Below are 24,660 nucleotides of genomic sequence, written 5' to 3'. Positions count from 1 at the left end.
CAGAATGAGCCAAAGCTGGGCTACCAGGCAGAGGAGAGCAAGTTCCTCAGCAGAGTAGGCCAGATCTGCAGTCAGCCTCTGATGGAGGCAGAGGGAGAGGAAGCAGAGATGCCACACCCAGCCTCCATTCTCAGCGCACTCCCCAAGAGGTCTTATCTCCCACCCCAAGGAAGAAAATGGCTCAGAAGAGGCTCGAAGGTGTTCAGCTATGCAACTGAGGTCCCAGCCTCTGTGTAGCCAATGCTCTCTTCAGTACCTCCTGGTGCCTAGAGTTCACCCTGGGGCTGCACTAGGCAGGCAAAACAGGAAAGCTCACTGTGTCCACTCATTAATCAGCACCCAGGTAAGAGTAGAGCATGGGGCTGGAGAGTTGGCTCAGTGGCTAAAAGCACTTATTGTTGTTGCAAAGAACCTGGGTTCGATTCCCAGACTTACATGGAGGCTCACCACTTCCTCAAGCAGGAGCACGTGTGATGCACAGACACACATGTGGGCAAAACACACATACAAATATGATAATAAAAATATATTAAAATGAAAGGGTAGAGCACTGATTTCCATTGCCTCTGGCCAAGGATCATGCTGCCTGCCCTCCTAAAGGCAAGAAGGTCCATGAAGTCACTTTCCCCTACCCATATGTTCATGTACATATGTATATACATACATACATACATACACACACACATACATACATACACACACACATGCATACATACATACATACATACACACATGCACATACATACATACATATACATACATACATACATACTATATGAATAGTTCAGAATCCCTAGTTGTGAACATTTCAGCAAAAGACTTCAGGAAGGAAGGATGGACAGAAGGACAGACAAATGCATGAGAGGCTCATTTAGAGAATAAGAGCAGAAACTGGAAGCAGGGGGTGACCTGTGGCAGGGAAGGGAAAAGGAGATGTTCCCCACCGACTCGGCTGCTCACCCGGCCAGAGACTGTGGGGGCTGGGAGACCCTGCTCGCAGCAAAATGAAATTAAACCTTTCTAAGTACTTATAAATCAGAACCTAATGACACTGCCCCACCACCAGCCTGAGCATTGCTCTTATTACTTTGATTCACAAGCCAGGAAAAGATCCGGAATTATGCACAAATTATTGTCCCATCTTCTTAATTAACGCTGATTGCAAAATTCTTGCTAAAGTCCTTGCTAACAGACTCAATTATGTACCGCCTGAATTGATTCACCCAGATCAAGTGGAATTTATTAGAAATACACTTTCCTACAATAACATCAGATTATCTTTGAATATAGTTAAATTATTTAGGAATAAGATGGTCGCAGCGGCCGCTCCCGCTTTAGATGACACACAAATACCTAGAATTGGAATGTTTCTTTGCTTTCTGCGAGACACACACCCTAGGCGCTTATTTGTCCCAGAAGCAGGTTGAGTCACACTGTGAAGAGATGAAATGCATGTTTTAGAGCTAATGGTCCAGCTTCAAAGACATGTGGGCAGGAAGAAAAAAATCCTACCGGGTCACATCTCCTCCCCCCACCCCACCACGAGGACGAACCGTCCCTGCCCATGGAACACAGTGAAATTGCAATTAGACTAAATCAGGATATTTTCAGAATCAAAATGGAGAAACAGACTAATAAAACGGTAATGTATGCTGATGGCACCCTCCCATTAGCATCAGTGCCAAGCACACTGGAGAGTTTCCGTTTGGGAAGAACAAAAGGAAAGGAGGAAAATAGGAGAGAGGTTTTCTGCCCTCCCATGATGCCGCCTCCAGCTCCCGCAATGGCGCTCTGCCTCAGAAACATTGCGAAGGCTGACTGGTATGGCGGGTACGCTCTCTGTAGCCGAGCTCTACCTTCCCAGCCCATGCCAACATCAGGACCTACACTGAGGGGGACCAAAGTGGATTATGGACGATTCAGGTCGGCCTTGGATGGATGAGCAGCCATTGAGAGAGGCTAGGATGATAAAGGAAGAGCACCGTAGCGGTGCAGAGTACACAGGGTATGAGATGCTGTCCAGGACAGAGGGCAGCAAGGGAGTGAACATCAAAGGAGAGAGGAGAGTTGGAACTGTCGTGGGAGACCAGGAGTCTGAGGTTCCAGTGCTGACATTTGTCTGAAAAGGTAGTGAGCAGCCATTAGGCAGGGGAATGGGAGCAAATGATGCGGGGTGGGGGGCTGGAACAAACCTGAAAATTTTTTTCCATACATAGGAAGGATGGAAGTAGAGAGGCTGGTGCCAGGACACACCCTGGTTCAGCTCCTCACCTCACCCTCCCTTGCTGATTAAAACCTTATGACTACACCATGTGCCCAAGCATGTCCCCCATCCTTGAAGTTGGGGCTGATCAACAGATCGGGGTGGACTGGGGGGAGAGTATATAAAACCTGAGGAACAGAAAGGAAAATGAATGAAAGTAAAATGACCGTGACTGTCACGTAGTATCAAAATCTGATTACACAGCCCGGCTCCAGACCCAATGGAGCAGGAGAAAAAATGACCAAAAGAATAACTAACTACCTTACATTTTCCAGAGTGAGTGGTGAAGGCTATGAATATACAAATCCAAGGTCAGCACACCCACGGCAGAGATGGGAGGGGAAGGTGCGCCTGGGTGTGGTGGCACTCGGTTACCATAGGAGAATCGCATTTAGCTTGTAATAAAGAGCAGATTCCATTGGCAAGAAAAAGTGGAAAGCATCTTTGGAGATGAGTTGTATAGTGTTCCTTCCCACAAACCAGCCAAGATCCCTCTGACAGCTGTTGTTCTTTGTCAACTTGACAGACTAGCATCACCTGGTTAGATGCACTGATGGGCATGCCCACTGTGGGTAGCACCATTCCCTGGGTGGGATCCTGGACCACACAAGTGCAGAAAGGAAGCGGAGCACCAGCATGCAGCCATCACTCTCTGCTTCTAACTGTGGATGTGATGTGACAGTCACTTCAAAGTCCTGTCACCTTGACTGTCCTGCCACCATGAACTTTGTTTGCTCTTGATCTGTGAACCAGAATAAGATCTTTCTCTCTTAAGTTGTTGTTTTTTTTTTCTCACAAGTATTTTAACAAAGCAACAGGAAAAGTAACTAAGACAGTTCCTACTGCCCAAAGCAAAAGTTAGCCAACTGGCTTTATAAATAAAGTTTTATTGGCATGCAGCCACCTTCTTCATTGACAAATCATCTCCAACTGCTTTTATAACCCAAAGGCAGAGCTGAGTAGTTGCCATAGAGGCCATGTGGTCCATAGAACCCAAAACACTTACTGTCTGAGGTTCCACAGTGAAAGAATGGCATCCTCTATGCAACAGCACGGGTTTAAGTTTTAGGGCAAATACCGGATCACCCACCCACCCAACCCATTTCCCTTTACCTGTCAGGTATGGCTCCAAAGGCTGATTCACACTCCACTGCTACCCTGAGCCTGCTGGGAGGCAAGTATCACTCAGGGGCGTGTGTGACACTGACGGTGACTGCTAACCAGCCATTAGAAACGTTTGCAGCAATTTTGTGCAATAGCAGTTACACTGGTATGATTCATGCTCATACCTCATGGCCTCATCATGATTCATGTTTTTTTTTTTCCCAGTAATTGTTTTTCAGTGGATCTTGAAAAAGAATCAACTCTGTAACAAATTAGGAACCCTCCCCAAAATAAAAAAGAAATCTCTGGCCCATCACCTACAGTGGTTGGGAAACTACACTACACCTCAACAAGGGCACCAGTCCTGAAACCCACCCGTCCTCTGAAGCCTTCGGGCTCTCTGGGTGCTACCAGCATATCTATTCCTCCTTCCAAGAAGTCTTGGGGTGCACAGGAAGATACTGGGGAGAGCTGGCCTCATCAACACCTGAAAGCATGCTTGGTGGGGGTACACTGGCACAGTTCTGACCCTGCAGCTTAGGAGCCCATGTGACTAGGCAGTTTTCAGGTCATAATACCAGTATCTCCCCGCTGGTACCTGGAGCCATCTTTACTGGCTACACTGGAAAGGATCCTAGTGAGTGAGGTGCCTGTCTCCAGCTGATGTCAGATCCTGACTGCCCTGACAGCTGGAGTGTCGAGTGTTCTTTACAAGTAGGGGTTTGGGTCTGTGACAACCCCCAGCTCCAAGCCTCAGGCCCTCTGACAGGCTGCTTTGTTTTCCATCTGGAGTCCAGGATGCCACCTGTTAAATGGCACCCTTGTTCCCAAGCTTCGTAGCACTGTGCCTCCTTCTCAGCCAAGAATAATGGGGTTTGCTCCCCTGCAACAATTGGGGAGGAACATACACACCAATGTAACCCCGGGCTTTTCCACCCATGCCTCAATTCCTGAATAATTACACATAGGCTTGCTTATTTACGAATTAATGCCTTAAGCTAGGCTTGTTCCCCAACTAGCTCATAACTCAGTTAATCCATTTATACTCTTCTATGTCTGCCACCTGGCTGGTTAATTCTTCTCAGTTTCATAAGTCCAACTTCCTCTGAGTCGGGGTGGTGAATCGTCCTGTGCCTCAGTATATTGACCATCAGATTTTTAGTGACAGGAGATGCTTTTACACAGTGCACAAAAGATCCCTACACACCATCTCTCCACTGCTCTGATGGGATGCCACCTTTGGAAGATGCCTGTTGTGCCCTCCAGCTACTCTGACACCTTACCTTGCCTGAGGTACCCGGAGCACAAATGCTTAGGCCTCTGATGATGCAGTTCCAATTGCTGCTAATGGCTGCTTTGTCTAGCACAATCCCTCAAATTGGGGACTCCCACTTTTGTCCATATGCTTTTAGTAACCGTAGCATGCTTTGTATACATTAGCTCCATATGTGTGCATTTCCAGTCCAGTAGAACGGAACCCTCCATCCTCATCAACAGACTTCCAAACCTCAGTTCCCTAAGAAACTCTTTTGTGACTTAACAAGCAAGAAAACTTTTTAGTTGACATTGTATTTTTTTGAGGCAGGGACTCATTTAGTTCAGACTGGCTTCCGGCTCACTATGTAGCTAAGGATAACCTTGAACTATGAACTTGAATGACCTTGAGCAGCCAGTACTCTTTCTTCTGCTATCTCTTAAGTGCTGGGATTACAGGCATGCTCTATCCTACCGTTTTATGTGGTGCTGGGGCATGCCAGTCAAGCACTCTATCAACTCGGCTGCATCTCCAGCCCTAACTTACATTTTCCGCCTGCATATGTGTGTCTGGTATGCATCTGCATGTTCACATGTGTGTGGGAGCGGGTCTATGTAAAGGCACAAGTGCATGTGGAGAACAGAGGTCAATGACAGCTATCTCCCTTGCCATCTCATATTTTGAGGCAGACTCTCTTGACGGAACCCAGAGCTGAGGAATCCCCTCTCTCTGCGCTGGGAGTCTAGGCAGTTGGCCACGCCCACCATGGAGGCTCTTAGGTGGGAGCCAGAGGTCTGAACACAAGCCCTCATGCTTGCCAGTACTTGACTTGGCCACCTCTCCAGGCAGAAAGCTTACACTTTAAATTAATAGGTTTGGAAATGATATGTATTTAATACTCATTTCGTTTATATAATTTTCCTGCTGGAGGTTCAGGGTTACAAGTTATTTTACCAATAAGTCTAGGGCCGGCAAGATGGCTCAGTGATGAAAGTGCTTCTCTCTAGACCCGACGGCCTGAGATCTATCCCTGGGACCCACATGATGGAAGAATAGAAGAGAGTCTCAAATGTATCCTCTGACCTCCATGCATGACCTCCATAGTGCCTGCTTGGGTACTCGCTGGCCCTTGCACCCACAGGCAATCAATATATACATATACACACATATGTATCCACTGGCCCTTGCACCCACAGGCAATCAATATATACATATACACACATATGTATCCACCCTAAGTAAATAAATAAATGTGGCCAAGATACTTTCAATAAAGCCAAAGAATCTTTCCCGTATCACCTGGAATAGGCTTTACCTGGCCCCTTCATGAAAGACTGGGAAGGTACCCCAGGAACCTCTGGCTTCAAACAGGGCCCCAGAGCTCGATCAGCACAACAATCAGACCAAACCAGCTTCAAGAGAGCAGCATCCTGCTCCCTGTGTGAGACTCATAGAAAACAATCAGGCTGAGCGTGCAATTTGTCTCAAGAGGCAGAAGCTGCAATTTCACCATGTCATTAAATCCCCAGGACAGTTACAAAGAAAACTTGGCCTCCTTGGGAATGCAAGGCTCTGTGATAGGCTCTCCCTCACTGTCCCCAAGGTCTACAAATGTCCTGCCAGAATTGGTGCCACATGGTCCTGCACAAGGAGTCTTTGGTGTCTCCATTCTGCACTCAGCCACAGTGGCAACTCACATTCAAGGGCACCTTTGCGTCCTGGGCACCAAACAAGCACTCCTGGGCTGTCGGTGAGCATGGTGCTTGACCTTTGGCTGTGTTCCCGTCCGTGACAGGGCTGGACCTTGTCACTTTACATTGTCTGTGTTGGGCTGTGTGGCACGTAGGGAAAGTAATGGGGACAATAAGTTACAGGGGTGGTTTGTTCCCTCCCCTGTATTGTGTTCCTCCGCACGGAGGAAATGAGATTTCTTAATAATGTGAGATTGGTACAGATAATTTAAGTCATTATTAATAGATACACTTGATCTGAGGAAGTAAATGTTTTAATGTTTTGTTAAATGAGGTGTGCCGTGTTCACATTGTCATGCAGAGGAGAGGTTAAGGCACTTTGACACTCTTCGTATTAATGTCTGTGTGACTAACTTGCCTTAGATGTGTCCCGGAAGTCTAAAATTGAGCTTTATGTACCTGCCAGACTTCCTATGTAAAACAATAATAATAAAAATAAGAGCAGAATGTGGAATGAAGGCAGGTGGCCTTCAGGAACTGCCAGCAAGAATATGATCAGAAAAGGATCGTGAACGAAGCCTGTGATCTGGCCTGCAGCTGAGACACCATCAGCCTAAGGTCCAGCAGAATCCAGAAGGTGTATTAGCTGCTTCTCTGCTGCTGTGATAAAATGCCATGACCAAAGCACTTTATTTTGGCTTTTGCTTCAGGGGGGTTGCAGGCCATCAGAATGGGGATAGCGTGGCAATGAGCAGCTAGAGCAGGAAGCTGTGAGATCACACAGGATGCTGAGAGAGCAAACTTGAAGAGGGGTAAGGGTATAAGCTCTCCAAACTCACTCCCAGTGACAAACTTCCCACAGTAGGGCTCCATGACCTGCAGGCTCCATAACCTCTCCAAAGGGCACCCCCAACTGGCAACCAACTGTTTAAATACCTGAGCCCAGGGGAGACATTCGTCATCCAAACCACCACAATGGCCATTTGTAAAAGGGGCACGCTGACTGGGCCAGCAATACAAATGAGCATGTTCAAACGAACAGGCAAAGACTCTGGTGTATCACACACTGACTTCTGGCCCCTTCTACCTGTCCCTTACTCAGACACTTGACCCCAGCAGGGAGCCAGGCACTTTCCAGTGGTCCGGGAAGGAAGCCAAGCCTTGGTTTTACTGAGAGCGTGGGGAAATGACAGGAGCCTCCTGCTGCTTCGGAAGCTCTTCCCGTGCCTGGGACACACAGAAAGTTGCTACTGAAGAGAGAGAGGCCAGCCATGTCACCAGTCCACCCAGCACTCAGCATTCAGACCTGGCTGGATTGTCCCACCAAGTCCCAAGAATGCAAATATTCACTTGCTCTTTGGGAAGGGAAAACATGATCCTGTGTCAGCTCGGATGCAGGAAACCAAGATCCTGGTACACCAAGGAGATAGGAATCACTGCTCAAACTCCATCATGTGTGCAACCCGGGGCCATCTGAATGTGGAGTCCACCGTCACTGGATCTAGAGGCAAAATAATAATAATCTCTCTCATTAGCTGTCTCCATGACAAGACGCAGTTAGAAAAGACTAATTTTTATCCCTTCTGTGGATAAAGCATCATACTTACTATTTAAATCTCAAGTATCTCTGCAATATGATATTCAGGTAGGGTGAAGAAATGGCTTCTCGCTCTGTCATTCAGACAGAAGCTGGGCATCCCTGCCTGCTTAGATTTTTCTCTTCCTCGACATCCATTCACTCGGCACTCTGCCTTTTCACTTGTATAGCACTCTGCCAGGGTTTACCGTACAAACAAGGTGGTACCCTTTGCTGGTTCGTCTGAAGAAATAAAATTACTAAATCTGCTGACTTGGGGCAAATGAAATTCATTACTAACCCTCTCTCCAGAAGAAAACAGCATTCAGGAGCATTTCTAGGTAGGACCAGCTCCCCGGGGCAGGTGGAGAGGGGGAACCTCACTTGCAAGAAAAGAGGGAAGATTTCATGGTGACACCAGAGACTCAGACAGGAAGAGGAACTGAAGAGAATGGTCTCCTAAGGCTGTGAGGTTTGAGCACCTCACTCCCATCCTCAGTGTAACTGCTAATGTGGATAAATGTTAAATTAGCAACCTAACTGGGAAACAAGATGCTAGCCAAGAAAAGTCAGACCAACTGTGGGCCAGTGTAGAGGCAGAACCGGATGTACGCAAGCTCATATCAGGGATCAAAGGGGACCATGGGCAGCAAAGCACTGTTGCTTGGGGACTCCAGGAAGGACTCGGGGTTCTGACAGCCAAAGTAAGTGAACTTGAGCTGACCCCTTGTTGACACAAGTCGGCTCTCTACAAACATGCTTTGATGGTTTAAAATAACTCCAGATAGCTTGCTGCATCTGTGTCGCCTAAATTTGGGCGCAAACATCAGTATGCCTTTGGCACCAATTACCTCTAAAATACCCAACGAGAAAGTGAAGCCTCTAGAGACATAAACAGGAGGACCCAGACGGTGAACAGCAGTCCAAGACCCCTGAGTCACAAGAAACAGGTCCTATATGCCTGGATTTTCCCCAACGGCTTGGATCACAGACTGAATCAGCCACCGCTCTGGCTGGCTTAGATCATTTGGAGCCCGATTGCTTCGTGCTCCCCGTTTCCCCTCCATATATTCACATGGATCACCTGAAGGCAGCATCTGCAGTGTCCCTAGCCAAGCATGGTCTCAACCTGGCTGCAGATAGGAATGCTCAGACAGTTCCTAGTGGTCCCGATGTTCAGGCTGCATGCAGCCCAACCCAGCCCAACAAGTCTTCAGGCTGGGGTCCTGCCATCCTGGCTTTTGTAGCTCCTCAGGTGATTCTATTCGATAACTAAACTATCAGGCACTGCTCTGAGGCCTCATGTGTGGTGCTTCTCCACCAGGAATCAGAGTTTCTTTTTAGAAGAACTGTAGTTTATCATCTTCTCTGAAGTTTTCAGAATACCACCCCTCTCAGGTTGAAGTGCACACACCCTTTACCTCACCCCCACTGCACAACAACAGTCAAATCCCAAGTCCTGCTCACCCAATGGGCTCCTACTGACCCCCAGACCTACAACTGACACCCGTGTTTTGAAACATCCCCAGACCGTCTTTTTTTCCTAATCCAGTGGAGGTTTTTGCAGGCCTGGTGTGATGTCTGCCAGTTTAAGAAATCTCAATTTGTTCTGTATTTAAAACAAAACCACAGTCTCTGGTCCTTCTGTTTTACTGTAGTCCATCAAGTTTTGATCAGATTTTCAGCAACTTATACACAAATTTACATTTAAAAGAAGTTGGCTTTCTGTGCGGACCAGACTTGGAAAAGAAGGCAAAGCCAGAGTGGAATCTTGGGGCTGTGCATTGGTTTTGACTAAGTTGAAAAGGATAAGGATGAGCAAGTGGGTCCACCTACCCAGACCAGGTGTGCAGGCCAGCTGTGCCGGCCAGCTGTGCAGGCCAGGTGTGCCAGCCAGGTGTGCAGGCCAGCTGTGCCGGCCAGGTGTGCAGGCCAGCTGTGCCGGCCAGGTGTGCAGGCCAGCTGTGCCAGCCAGGTGTGCAGGCCAGCTATGCAGGCCAGCTGTGCATAGGCAGGGTCATTTAGAGGTGGGGGGGGGGTGAAGAGCCTAATCCAGGGCACAGGGTCAGAAAGGAGTGTCACTCACACACCGGGGGACTGCTCACAGCTTTGGGGAGGAAGACTAAGCGGCTCCTGTTGGGGGTCTTCCAAACATGAATTTCTTGTCCTGTGTGATCCCCGCAGATGGGATTTTCATTTCTGAACCCCCAAAACCTTACGAGACACCCTAAAATGTAACCATGTTCGGTTAACAACTCAGGGGAAGAATGGGTTGCTTTCTAGGTTGGTTAATTTGTTTATTTAATGAAATGGTCAACAGTGCTTCTATATTTGTAATAATAATAATAGCTTGTTATTATCATTGTTGTCATCATTATCATTATTATTCAGCTCTGTGCCAGGTTTGTGAAGTCATCTTCATGTCCCACTTGCAAAGGTGCCCCCGTCTGCCAGGAGTTATTTTTAAAGCCCTACTCCCTAGCTCCTGAATTCCAGCTTAGACACTGAGGGAACTAAAACACATAGAGGCTAAATTTAGCCTAGAGCACAGCCCATTTTTATCCCGAGACTCACCTCTGACCCTCTTAAAAACATCCAATGACAGATCCCAACAGGTTGGAAAACACCCTCCAATGTAAAGTGAGGGGCAAGTTCAAGTTGCCTCATCTTGCAGCTGCACGAGAGCCTTCGAGAAGTGGATCTGATTACAGTCCGTTTGAAGATGAGATGGCGCTGTGCCTGCACTCAAAGAAAAGAAGAACCAGAAACACATATGTTGCTGCTGGACAGGAAGGACATGTGGGGCAGGGGGCTCGTGGCCAAGCCCCTTCTCCAGCTGCACCATCTCTAACCACTGAGCCCTCTGCCTCTCTGCATAGCCCGCATCCCTTATCTACCTGTATGAAGGCATCCGTGAAAGGGCAGCCAGCCAGCCATACCCCTCTGCATCTAGCGTATCCTGAGGCTCTCCTCTGTGGAGCAATTGTGAGTCCCAGCATCACAGACAGGCTCCAGGTCAACCTATGCATGCCCACCTGTGCCCATAACTAGGGTCTGTGACAAGAGTAAAGACAGGTAGGTCTAGTGTCTTTCTCATCAGGGTGACAAAGTATTCATGAAAAGCGACCTAGCAAAGGAAAAGTTTGTTTGGACTCCAAGTCTGAAGGCACAGTCTTCATGTCAGGGAAGGTCTGTCAATAAAGGTGACCCTATTGTGACTTCAGGGGTATGGGGCAGCTGCTCACATCTTTTCCCCACAACCAGGAGGCAGAGAGAGATGAACTCCGGTGCTCGGATCACCTTCCCCTTTTTACTCTCTCTGGGACTCTGGCCAATGGGATGGCACCACCCACACTAAGGGTGGCCTTCCCACCTCAGTTAAACTTTTCTGGGAAACGCCCTTGTAAACACACCTAGAAGTTTGTATCCATGCTGATTCTAAATCTAGTCAAGTTAACAGTGAATATTAACCATCACAGTTCCACCCCTGGTCAGCTCGACACCCAAATGTGTCATTTTGAATCATAATATTCCACCTCTGAGCCTAAAGCTTCATTTTTATCTCATGATGCAAAGTGCAATTAGTTCATTTCTGAAACTCTCCACAGTCTCTAATAGTCCCGATTCTGTTCAAAAGTGCAGGGCCGGGCAACTGGCTCAGTGGATAAAACATTTGCCACACAAGTGAGAGATCGTGAGTTCAGATCCCCAGCTGCCCACGGAAAAGCCAGTCAGGCATGAGGACTGCATGTAATCTCAGTACTGAAAAAACAGAGATGGGGGTGGGGGGGGGATAGCCTGAGCAAACTGGCTACCTACACAATTTAGTTGAGAGACACTGACTCAAGATAATAAAATGGAGAGCGATCATAAACATGTACATGTATGCACATACCTACATGCATGCATACACACCGCAGAAGAGAGTCCTACATGCATGCATACACACTGCAGAAGAGAGAGAGATCAATCCAAAGTTCAAATTCTCATCTGAGACACAGATTGTGTTTGTGTGTCAGGGAGTATGTGGGGGTGAGGGGGGTCAGAGGACAACTTTATGGAGTCACGTCTCTCTGTCTACCTTCCTACGGGTTTCAGGGATTGGGCTAGGCTGTCAGGTGTATCAAACTAGCATTCATCTGCTGGGCCAACTCACGTGCTCTCACGACAAGCTCGTAACTATGAGCCTCTGTAAAATATAAAGGCAAGTCTCATTCTTCCAATGTTCAATGGCACAAAGTAAACATTCCCAGTCCAAAAGAGAGGAAGGGAGGGAGGGAGGGAGGAGAAGGGAGGAAGGGGGAAGAGAGGAAGAGGAAGGAAGGGAGGGAGGGAGGAAAGGAGGGAGGGAGGGAGGGAGGGAGGGAGGGAGGGAGGGAGGGAGGGAGGGAGGGAGACATACAATAAGGACCAGGCCAAAGCAGGGCCAAACACCAAGTCCTGTAGCTCCGCATCTGCTGTCTGAGCTCCAGTCCCGCCCTCCAGCTCTGCTGCCTGCAGCACACATTGATTCTCCTGGGCCAGCTCTACCGTGTGTCTGAAATCCTCCTCCATGGGCATCCAATGGTCATGGCATGTCCAACTTCCTGAGCGCCCTGCATGACCTTGACTGCTTTCTAGACCTTGGCACCAGTCTCAGCGCCTTGGGTCTGGCTGGGGTCACCTGATCAAACAGTAAATAAGAAAACCGACCAGTCATCAGGCTGAATGCATGTGGCTGGTGTCTGCCTTTGACTCTGCATGTGCAGAGTAGCTCAGAGACAGGCAGAAGCAGGTTTTTTCCCCTTCGGGGTTATCATCCATACAATCACACGGGTGAGAGAACACAGTGATATCTCAGTGGTCACATGACCGTGGTCATATCAAGTAACCATTATCACATTAGAGCCCAGAGGAGTTATAAATACACTGTCATAGGGCTCCAAGTGGAGGACAATGGAGTAATGACAATAGAAATAGCCCACTCTCCACGAGGCCATCTTCCCCTGCTGAAGAAACCATTCTGAAATCTGTCGCTCTGCAATGGAGAGACGACCAGAGCCAGCTGAGAGAAAGCTGCAGATCTTGCAGAAGATGAGCCAAGAGCCACAGATCAGAGCTGGGACTCCCGAGCTTGCGTTCCACGCTGCACTGCTGGCAGGAGACCTGGACCACATCCGGCTCCTCATGGACCAGTGCTTCTGGGATGCCAACGCAGTGTTTGAGATCAATAACGGAGAGATGGAATGGCAGGTGACATCCCTGGCCACCTTTGGGCTCTCAGGTACCCTGGTTCCTCTAAAGCTCCATTGTGCCACTTTAAGCTTCTACTAACCCTCTGGAAACCTGTGCATACTTCCTGAAGGGAGGGTACACGGACCCTGCCTTTGGGGAGTATCAATAACCAAAGAAGGTCTGTGAACAAATTTGGTCTGGTGGGTGATTTGGTCCAAAGGGAAAATGATGGGTGAGAAGCAGCCAGCTAGTGGCATTGGACGCATCTCATACCTTGAAAGCAAAGCCTTGGTTTAGCTGTTGATCTTGGCAGCTGGGGAGCTAGAGATTAGAGGGACCTGTGACACGAAGCTCTGTGTGAGGTCGTTCTATGAATCGCTGAACACCACAGTACTTTGGCAGTGGGTATGGCATCCTACAGACCGTACAGTGTCAACAGAGGAAAGGACACTAGGCTTGCAGCAGACCCTCCTCTTGGAACCTAAAGAAGCCTAAAAACAAGGAAGAGGAAATAAATCCATAGATCCTTGTGTTGTGTGTGACAGGGGACACTCCTGACACTCAGATGTGGCTGCTATGTGCTGAGCCATCCAGATGTACCCAGGTTTTAGGGCTGGGAGCATGTGCTAGGCACCCACCTGCTGTATGCTCCTGTGTTTAAATCCACCATAGGAAATCTGCCAGACCATAGGAAATTGAGGATCTGTGGCCAGTGTCCCACATCCTAACCTGTGAGCTCTAGCAGGCTAAGAATATGGGAAGGTGGCTCTTTACTAACACATTTCTGTTTAAACCTCTCACAAGCAAAGAGAACCCAAAACACTGCCAAAGAACTGTCCTGTTTGTAACAAGATTGAAGCCTGCTGGCTGGAAGATGTCAGTCCTATGGATCTGGCTGTACCTAGTGAGACCTATCTGGGCATCTTGCCTTTGCCTGTCACAGACCAAGAATGACAGCTGCTTGAATGCTAAGCCATGTTTAGTTTTTAAATCACATGCTACCCAACCCTGGAGTCACATGTGCTCAAATGGCAAACCCCAGGATGTTAATTTAACCTATCTTTTTCACCTTGTCAAAATCTAGTTCCCTGCCACCCATAGTCTTTTGACCTTTATGCTCCACAACTTTTCCAGAACACATCTGCAGGTCAGGAAATTAGAATGTGCTAAGAGCCAACGATCAGGGAAATGGTGGCAGTCAAGTTAATACAGCCCGAGCTCCATGAGGACCAGGATGGCAGGGGCTCAGGGCTACCTGGATCCCCTGGTATTTTTTGCCCAGCCACCTGGCTCCCCCAGAACAGAAAATGGCCCCTGGGAACATTGACTCTTGAGACAGAGTCTCTCACAGGCCTGAGGCTTGTCAGCTAGACTAGGCTGGATAATCAGTGGACCCAAGGGTCTTCCTGCCTCCATCTCCTCAGCACTGGGCATTGTAAGCATGGACCACCATACCTGGATTTTGTATGTGGACTCTGGAGATCAAACCCAGGTCCTTATATTTTTATAGCAGATGCTTTACCAACTGAGTGATCTCCCCAACTCAGAAGTTACGTTTTCTTGTTGGCGTGAAGGACCCTCATCAGCCCAGAACTTAGGAAGTCTTAGCTGATCAGGCTGGTTATACAGAACTGGGGTTGGGAGGAGGCAGCAGAGTAGGCTGAGCACTCTGAAGATGGCACAAGTAAAAGCAGATTCTGTATCTTGGTAAATGCACCAGAGTAGGGGTCTGGTATGGTCCCTGAGGAAGCCAGAGGGCCACTCTCTTCAGAAAGACCCACCCCATCCCTGTAATCAGACCGTCTTCCCTGGGGAAAAACAAAAAGAGTCCAAACCCAAGTAGACACTGCCTTCCCTGCCCCACTCCCAATCCCTGAGCCTCTGAGTACTGTCCCTTTAACCAGTGGTGACAGTCACTCCCCCATTTTGCCCACCGAGCAAACAGCTAGCTCCAGGCTGGGCCTTTGGGACAAGCAGCAGGCTGGGATTCTTTGCCACACACAGGTAGGTAATTAATGAGTGTGGGCTTTCAAAACAGCCCAGCGTGGGTCCCAGGAAGGAGGCTGGCCTCAGAAAGGCTCTCCTGGGCAGCTCATTACAGCCACCTCATCGATCCTTCCATCATTACAGAAAGCCCTCTTGCCATGTGAGTACCTGTCCCTTGATGGTATTCACGGGACACACACACACACACACACACACACACACACACACACACACACACACACACACACAGGTGTTCCTGGCCACTAACAACCTTGTCCCTGCCTCATGAAAGCAGAGAAGTGTTCAGAGAAGTCACACACAGCATCTGTTCATTCATCCATCAAGAAAGAACAATGCTACACTCGCACAAACACACACACACATGCACGGACACACACGTACACGCACAGCAGAATTGTGCTGCCCATGGACAGCAGCATGAAAGCCACCTTCTGTAGCTGCCACTTCCAAGAACACTCAATTTCTTCCTTGTCTTTTTCTCCAGCAGGCCTCCTTGATGGGGTTTGTCTGTTTGCTTCTTTTTAATGATGAAGGGGTAGGTGACAAAGGTTAGATCCTGGAAAATTCCACAGCCCTCCTCTTAATCACCCCCAATCCCTTCTGTACTGGGATTACATACATACATACATACATACATACATACATACATACATACATACATCCTATCCTGTCCATTCTTCCTCCTGGCCTTTAACTCTAACTTACAAGATTTCCAGTCCCCCCCCCCCATCCACCCCATACCTACCCACTCCCCTCCGCCACAACTGAAAACTCCCTCCTATGTCACAGAAATGGGACCTATCTCTGGTGTAGCGCTCCCAGCCTCTTCCTCTTCTTTCTTCATGGATCCTGTCTTTTCTTCCGTGTGTCTTTCTGCTCTCTGTCTGGGGTTTACATCTCTAACTATACTTCCAAGTGACTCTCGTACCCATGCACCTGGTACTTAGCTCTAAGATAGGGTTTCACCCTCTCCAGCCTCAACAAACGGCTTACCCCACCGGTTCTTCCATTTGCCCCACTCACCTTATACCCTGTCCCCTTCCTCCCAGGTCTCTGGACCCTGGAGTACAAGCGGGAGCTCACCACACCACTGTGCATCGCTGCGGCCCATGGCTACGAGTCCTGCGTGCGACACCTGCTCAGTCGCAAAGCTGATCCCAATGCCAATCCCGGAGGTCGTGGTGCCCTACATGAGGCCTGTCTCGGGAGCCATACCGCCTGCGCCCGACTGCTGCTGCAGCACGGAGCAGATCCAGATCTGCTCAACTCCGAGGGCCTGGCACCCCTGCACCTATGCCGCACACCCGCCTCGCTTGGGTAAGACGCGCTCCTGCATCACCGACTGGTCCAGGGACCCCACATTGGAGGTCTTAGGCCTAGACTCAAGTCTGGCCCTTGACCACGTGTTCTCGGATCCCGGTCCATACTTACTCCTTTCCCAGACCATTGACTCAGGAAGGGCCCCTGACCCCACTTACCAGGCTGGGTACCTGTCTATCCCTAGCCCCCAAGCGGGAGATTTTCTAAATCTGGTCCCCAGGGCAGGATCTATGTGTATTCGTGCCCAATTCTGAGATTGTAACTTTAGTCCTCAAGCCAGACATCGCTCTGTCTCCAGGCCCAGGACCCTAAGTCTACTACTCCCCACAGCAGAGACCCTGCAGGATCCTGGTCCCCAGGGTTGGGATTCTGACCCTAATTCCCGGGCCAGTGATTCTGACCCACAGCTCCAGGCTGGGATCTTTTAGGCCCATGCTGGGATCAGTCTGAGGTCTGACCCTAATCCCCAGGCCATGAACCCCGCCCCACCGGCCACTGGACCCTCCCCAACCCCGCCCCGCCGGCCGGGCCCCGGGCGGGTTAATTAGCGCTTGATTGCGAGCGCGCGGGGCGCCACGCCGCGGTAATGAGCCTCTGATCACGGCCCGCAGACGCGGCGCTGAAGAATGCTAAAAGGCCACTGGCGGGGTTGGAGGCTGAAAAATTAGGGTTTTTAATGATAATTTTATGCAGAATAATTGTCACAGTGTGACATAAATGGTTAGCTTCTCGGGCGGGAGCTTCCGAGGCCCGCAAGGACCCCACCCGCCCGGGTCTCTCTGCCTGGTATGGAGAGGATCAAAGGGGCCCCTGCGACCTTGGTGCTTTCTGCCAGGGTTGTATCATCTCAACTTTTCTTTTCGAAGGTTCTAGCCCCCTAGTCTTGCTTTATAATTGCTTGGCTGCTTTCTACGTAGTAGTGTTAACATAAAATCACTACATCCCACTCTTGGATGTGACTGGGGTCCGCTGCTCCCCACCTGCCCAAAGTTACCAGGGTCTCCCGCCCCTTGGAAGAGCGCGCAGCAAGCAGACAGGGATGCTAGGTGCCAGGTCCAGAGTGGAATTGCCTGAGAGGCCCTTAGATTCCCAGCATCTTGCAAAGCCCCTGCAATATTTTCAAAGCAGAGGCCCCTCCCTGTGAAGGGCATTAGCCAGTCGCACGTGCTTCATAAGTCCAAAAAGTTCTAAAATCTCTTATTAAATAGAATGTACCATTGTCCAGGCAGTGATGGCTCACACCTTTAATCCCAACGAAAGACAGAGGCAGGAGGAACTCTTGAGTTGGAGGCTAGCCTGCTCTACAAAGTAAGTTCCAGCGCAGCCAGGACTCCCAAAGGAAACCCTGTCTCAAAAAAAACAAACCAACCAACAAACAAAACATCATCAACAAAAATGTGCTATTTACTTTCTTGTTCTCAACATAATTCTGGGATACATCCATGTCGTCGTGGGGATCCTGCAGTTCGTTCCCTTTTCACGCTAAGTAGTATTCCATGGCGTTGATACACAACAGTGTGTTTAATCCGTTCCTAACTGAAAGAAAGATGTTTGAACCCCTGAAGGGATGTAATTCAGGGTAGGGCACTTGGCTAGTATTTGTGAGGCTATGCGTTCAATCCTAGTTACTGCAATCAATGGATAGAAAGACAGACAGGCAGACAAATAAAATAATGAAAGACATTTGATTGTTTCCAGTTTGGGGTTGTTGCGAATCAAATATCCCTGAGTGTTGTGCCCTCTTTATAAACCTTTATTACTTTTGGATAAACCTATGGTCCCAATAACTAGCCAGTCTAAAGAGATTAAGAAGGTAACGTCTAAGTTACTACCACACTGGTTTCCAATGCATCCCCTTTAGCCACGTGGCATTTGAGTGGGGGACGTGTAGACAGTCACAGGGAAGCAGAACACTGTAGCTTCAGCTTGCATTTCCCCAACTATATCACTCTTTCCAAATTATTCTGAACTCGTCCACAGATATTTAATCCATATTCATCTGCCATCGTACATTCTCTCAGGTGAGCCATCGTTCAGATCCTGTGTTCAGATGTTAAACTCAGTTGTTTTCATATTCAAGCCTCAAGATCTTTTTATATATTGAAGGTACAAGGCCCTCATTATGCATGAGATTAACAACCACCATCTCCCAGCCTCCGTCTTCCATTTTCTTCTCTTAACAGTATCTATGAGGAATAGAAGTTTTTCCTTTGGATAAAGTTCAATTTGCCAAATTTACTCTTTTGGGGGTTTGTGTTGGGTTGTTTTATCTAGAATTTCTTTGCCTGACCCAAGTCCACAGTTTCCTGTTTCATCTACAGACTCAACTTTTACAGTCCTACATTAATTTTGCCCAGACTGCAACCACCTTGAGCTGTAACTTTGAGGCCAAGGCAACCCCAGACAATTACTTTGTCTGCCAGTTTCTCCAGAAACGGACTAGACAAAAGCCTGCTAATGGTGTGAGAGGCTGAGCATTCAGAGCCTGGCTGCAGGGTGTGCTGGCTGGGGATATTAGCCTAGGGTAAGTTAGATCCATGCAGTGAACTCACAATGGTCCTCTGTTTCTAAGCTAAATCCCAGGGAGCCAAACCCCTTTTGCTGCTTGTAGGGATGGCGCATGCCTTTAACACCAGCCCTCGGGAGGCAGAGGCAAATGGATCTCTGTGAGTTCCAGGACAGCCAGGACTACACAGAGAAACCCTGTCTAGGGGAAAAAAACAAAAAAAAAAACAAAAAAACAAAGAGATCACAGTTCACTTCCTAGCAACTTGCACTGTGTGCAGATAGGGAGCTGCCTCACGGCACTGTGACCTGCTGTCGTATGCCAGGACTGAGCTGATCCCACCCCCTAACTCCCCCCAAAAATCTAACTGGTGTGAGTTCTTTTCTTAATAGATTGTGAGGCATGATCGAAGTCATTAGTTTGTTTTGTGACTTTGCTTTTCCAACAGTTCCGGCAGGGGTTTCTCTGGCTTTTCCTCACACATTTACTCTGAAGCACAGCCATATTGCTGTGACCCGACCTTTCTCGTGCTGAGCGATAGGCTGCGGTGTGAAACACTGCTTCAGGAGAGGGTCATAGGCTGCGGTGTGAAACACTGCTTCAGGAGAGGGTCAAACCTGCCGCTGTCAAAGCCGCTTCCTTTCCCCACTCCCTTGCCTTTGCAAATTGCCCCCAAAGAAATCAATTAATCAAGACCGAGTAGATGGCTTTCATCATCAGTGCTCATATTTAAAAGCCAGGCATAATGGCATGCACTTATTTTCCTTAATTATTTCTTTTATTTTTTGAAATTATAATACAATTATATAATTTCTTTCCCTTTCTTCCCTCCAAATGTTCCAACATGCACTTACAATCCTGGTCCTGGGGAGGCAAAGGCATATGGTTCCCTAGTGCTCCCTGGCCAACCAGCCTCACTTATTCAGGGGCTCCTGGCCCACTAAGAACCCCTGTTCAAAAAAGGAGGTGGGGAAGCAGGCAATGGTGAAACACACCCTTAATCCCAGCACTCAGGAGGCAGAGGCAGGCGGAACTCTGAGTTCAAGCCAGTCTGTTTTACAGAGTAAGTTCCAGGACAGCCAGGACTACACAGAGAAACCCTGTCTCAAAAGCACACGCGTGCGCGTACGCGCACACACACACACACACACACAGGGACAGTTCCTAAAGAACACTGAAGGTTGACCTCTGACCTCTACAAACAATCACACACACACACACAGAGATATAAACCAAGTGGCCGTTCATATCTGGCGTCATTTCTATACTCACTCGCCAAGTACACCCAAGGTAAGACACAGTCTTGCTGGTTTCACTGGTCACAGCACAATGAGCCGATTTTGTTGCACAAACACTGAGAGGAAGAGCAGCCATGGACTCCATACAGTCCTTGTCTCACATCCCAGACCAAGAGGTGGATGACATCCATGTGAATGGAAGGATATCTCACTGCAAGCAACCACGTCCAAGCTTCCATCCTCGGAGCAGCTCTGATCTGAGGGAGTGAGGAAAGAAGCCTCCTCTGAACCCAGGAAGGGACAGGAACCAGCCCCATGGTTGCTACCAGGGAGGCAAGTGGCCGTGTGGTGAAAGGATTCAAGAAGAGAGCATTATGTTCTACTGAGACTCCATCTCAGCAGTCAGTCAAACAGATAATGTGGCCAGTATGGCCATACTCAAGATGGCCAGGGTGGAAGAGACATCCCCTCAAGGATCTATTCATCTATTTCCCCACCAATACACATTGATTGCCTTGACTGTTATAACTGCCTAGTAGAACTTAAGGTAAGAGTAAGCCCTCAGAGGGCTGGAGAGGCGGCTCAGTGGTGAAGAACACTGGCTGCTCTTCCAAAGGAGACAAGTTCAATTCCCAGCACCCATATGGCATTTCACAACTGTCTGTAATTCTAGTTCCAGAAGATCCGATGCCCTCACACACAGAGACATGGAGGTAGAACACCAATGCACGTAAAATTTCAACTTGAGAGAGAGAGAGAGAGAGAGAGAGAGAGAGCCTTCAAACATTACTTTCCAAGTTGTTTTGGCTATTGTAACTCATTTGCATGTCATTTGAGTTTTTTATTCAGTTGGTCAGCTTTTACATGATATCTGCTGGGTTCTGACTAGGGCTACCATGAACATATACATCAGTGTGGAAAGAGTAAACACCACAAACAAACCTTTAGGTTTAAGTTTCCAATGTATGGATACAATTCACCCTTCCGTTTATTTAACATTTCATAGTTTCAATGCCACTGTAGAAAGCATTTTCATTCAAATTTCTGATTTTATTTAGATTCTCTCTGTTTTCTCTCAACTGTGATTTCTAATTTTCTGTGCATGAGGTTTACAAATATTGTATAAGATTTATTCCTGATTCATATGTATGCATATACACACACACACATATGCACATGCACACATACACACACATTTGTTTGCTGATTGGTTTGAGAGGGTATTGCTGTATAGCTCAAGCTGGCTTCAAATTCATGATCTTCCTGCCTCAGCTATTTGAGAACTGATCACAAATGCCCCACATGTCCACTGCCCTTTAACTAACCTTGACATAGCCTATAGTCACCTGAGAAGGAACTCTCAGTTGAGGGATTGCACAAATGTTAGCAGGCATGTCTGTGAAGGATTGTCTTGACTGTTAATTGATGGGGGGGGGGGGGCTGAGTCCACTGTGGGCAGCATCATCCCTAAGCAAGTGGTCCTAGTCTGCATAAGAAAGCCAGCCAAGGGCTGGAGAGATGGCTCAGCCATTAAAGGCTAGGCTCACAACCAAAAATATAAGAAAGCCAGCCAACCGTGACCCTGTGAGTAAGGCAGCAAACAGTATCCCTTCATAGTTTCTGCTTCAAGGGTTTTCTTGAGTTCCCCCCCTGTCTTCCCTCCATGGAGGACTGTGACTGGAAGTATAAGACAAATTAACCCTTTCCTGCCCTTCCTTGCTTTAGTTAGAGTGTTTGGTCTCAGCGGTAGAAAGGAAACTAGAACACAGCCGTGACCAGATATTAACATTTCATAGTTTCAATGCCACTGTAGAAAGCATTTTTATTCAAATTTCTGATTTTGTGTAGCTGCCATATGAATTTTTATTTTATTTTATTCTCGGTAGAGAAAGCAAGCTTGCAGCCTTCTGCCTCAATGGACTCACTGGCTTCTCTAAAGGTTCTTTATAGATTCCCCGGGATTCCTATGCAGATATCTATAAACAAATTCACTTTTGCTTCCTTCACAATTTGAATGTTCATTCTCATGCTTGTCTCATTGACTGGATCCTCCAGCGTAATTCTGAAGAAACGAGCTCAAGAGTCCATTTCCTTGTTCCTTGTCTTAGAGCTCAGCATTCAGTGCCTTTCAGCATTATGAAGTTCTTGTAGGTCACCTTTGTCAGAGATGGAGCACTCCTTCTTAGGTCATTGAGAGTTTGTATTATATGTGGATATATCCTGTATATGAACGTTGTGTTTTATTTAAAAAAAAAAAAAACTTTCTTTGTTTGTTTGAGACAGGGTTTCTCTGAATAGCCTTGTCCATCCTGGAATTTGCTCTGTATAGCAGATTGGTCTCGAACTCAGAGATCCACCTGCCTCTGCCTCTTGAGTGCTGGGATTAAAGGTGTGCACCATCACCATCTGACCCTAAATTTTTTATATGTGTGGAAATAATCATATGACCCTTGCTTTGTCTTTTAACACAGAGAGACTGAATAACCAACCTTGCATTCCCAAGATTAACTTACTCATGAATTATTATAATCATATAGGTGGATGGATGGATGGATGGATGGATGGATGGATACTTGGTTTTCATTTGCTATATTTTTAAAAAGCTACACTTATTTTCTTTTTTTTTTTTTTTTTTTTTTTTTTTTTTTTTTTTTTTTTTGGTTTTCGAGACAGGGTTTCTCTGTGTAGCCCTGGCTGTCCTGGCACTCACTTTGTAGACCAGGCTGGCCTCGAACTCAGAAATCCGCCTGCCTCTGCCTCCCGAGTGCTGGGATTAAAGGCGTGCGCCACCACGCCCGGCTACACTTATTTTCATACGAGATATTAGTCCATGATTGTCTTACACCATCTTTGTCCGACAATGAGCAGTCGGTGATATAATGTCAGTCATCACGTGAGAAGCCACTCCTCCTCCTCCCCCTTCTGTTTTTAAGATCTTAGATTGTCCCGGGTATTTGGTGCAGGTCAACACCAAAGCCATCTAGGTGTGGCTTTTTCTTGGTGAGAGGTTTCTAACTATAAACTCACGTTGTTTCCTAAATAGAGGTAAGTTATTTCTCTTTTCAAGCAAGCTTCCATAGAGCCTTGTCTCTTCCAGCTAAGTCATCTAATTTGCTGCCATGAGGTTGACTCTTATTTTTTATACTGGCTGCAAATTGTTATATTACCTCCCTTATTCAAGAGGGTGGGGTGTGTCCCACCCCCATTAGTCTCCATCTAACCTCATTGACCCTCCTGCATTCATGAAGTTGGAATTTCCCAGGTCACCAGCAGTTTGGTTTGTGATTTCACTGAACTTCTCTGTTATTTTTTTAATTCTCCTCTCTATTATTTCTCTGTTCTCTGTTTCACTGATCCCTGCAGAGTCTTCTGCTGTCCTCCTTTCTTGCTTGCATTGAGTTTCATTTGCTTATCTTTTACAAATGTATTTAAATATATGCTAAAGTCATTGGTTTGAATATTATTTTTCAAATGTAGACTTTCAGGGCTCTACAAGTCTTCCTGTATACTGTTCTTTTTTTTTTTTTTTTTTTTTTTTTTTTTTTTTTTTTTGGTTTTTTCGAGACAGGGTTTCTCTGTATAGTCCTGGCTGTCCTGGAACTCACTTTGTAGACCAGGCTGGCCTCGAACTCAGAAATCCGCCTGCCTCTGCCTCCCGAGTGCTGGGATTAAAGGCGTGCGCCACCACGCCCGGCTCCTATATACTGTTCTTATATACTACAAGTCTTCCTGTATACTCTCTTTATTCTTATTTCACTGAGACATGATCTCACTGTGACTGTCCTAGAACTCTTCAGACAGATCAGACTGACCCTAAACACACAAGGTCCACTTGCCTCTTACCTCCCAACTTAATCAAAGGGATTTGGAAATTGTACTTTGTATGACTTTATAAATTCATCAAGACTTATTTTATAATCCAAAATATGTCTCTCTTGGTAAATGCCCTCGTGTACTTTAGTCTGTATTTGGCAATTGTATGATTCAGTGTTCTAGGAAGTCAATCACATCAATTTCCCTAGGCCTACCATTACTTCTGAGTACCTAGTTCACTTTCCTCCCCTTGTCAAGTCATTGAAGCGGGAGTTAAGCTCTCTCTGTGTGACTACTGTTTGACTGGATTGTGCCTGTGTGCTGCAGGTATGCAGTGCACATAGAGGCCAGAAAAGGGCATTGGGGATGTTGTAGGTACTGGAGTCGCAGATGGTAGTGAGCCACCATGTGGGTAGTGGGAATTTAACACAGTCCTCTGAAAGAAACCAGTGCTCTAAACCTTATAGCTATGTCTGATATTAAAAATAGCTACTTTGGAAAGCTAAGAGCAGAAAAATTAGTCTTCCCTAAGGATAATGCCCCCCAATTGGTTATCCAATAACAAGTGGCCAGCCTTGAAATCAGATAGATAGATAGATAGATAGATAGATAGATAGATAGATAGATAGATAGATAGATGTGTGTGTATGTATATGTGTATATATGTGTGTGT

The 24,660-nt window shown here is 47.3% G+C and overlaps 1 protein-coding gene across 2 annotated transcripts in view; it reads left to right on the top strand.

The window, feature by feature from the left end:
• Asb18 (ankyrin repeat and SOCS box containing 18) overlaps positions 1 to 24,660 on the top strand; it is a 63,375-nt gene that overhangs the window by 5,431 nt on the left and 33,284 nt on the right. Inside the window, exons 2-3 of one of the 2 annotated variants that reach the window (XM_021174906.3) lie at positions 13,030 to 13,152; positions 16,160 to 16,427. In XM_021174906.3, coding sequence (XP_021030565.1) covers positions 13,030 to 13,152; positions 16,160 to 16,427 — 391 coding nt within the window. The remainder of the gene's footprint in view (positions 1 to 13,029; positions 13,153 to 16,159; positions 16,428 to 24,660) is intronic. The other variant, XM_021174914.2, reaches the window with a different exon arrangement.

This window comes from Mus caroli, unplaced genomic scaffold (assembly GCF_978045245.1).
Source record: "Mus caroli unplaced genomic scaffold, Mus_caroli_1 scaffold_1, whole genome shotgun sequence".
Taxonomy (NCBI): Eukaryota; Metazoa; Chordata; class Mammalia; order Rodentia; family Muridae; genus Mus; species Mus caroli.
Note: the sequence above shows the minus strand (reverse complement) of the source record. Positions and strands in the feature narration are given on the sequence as shown.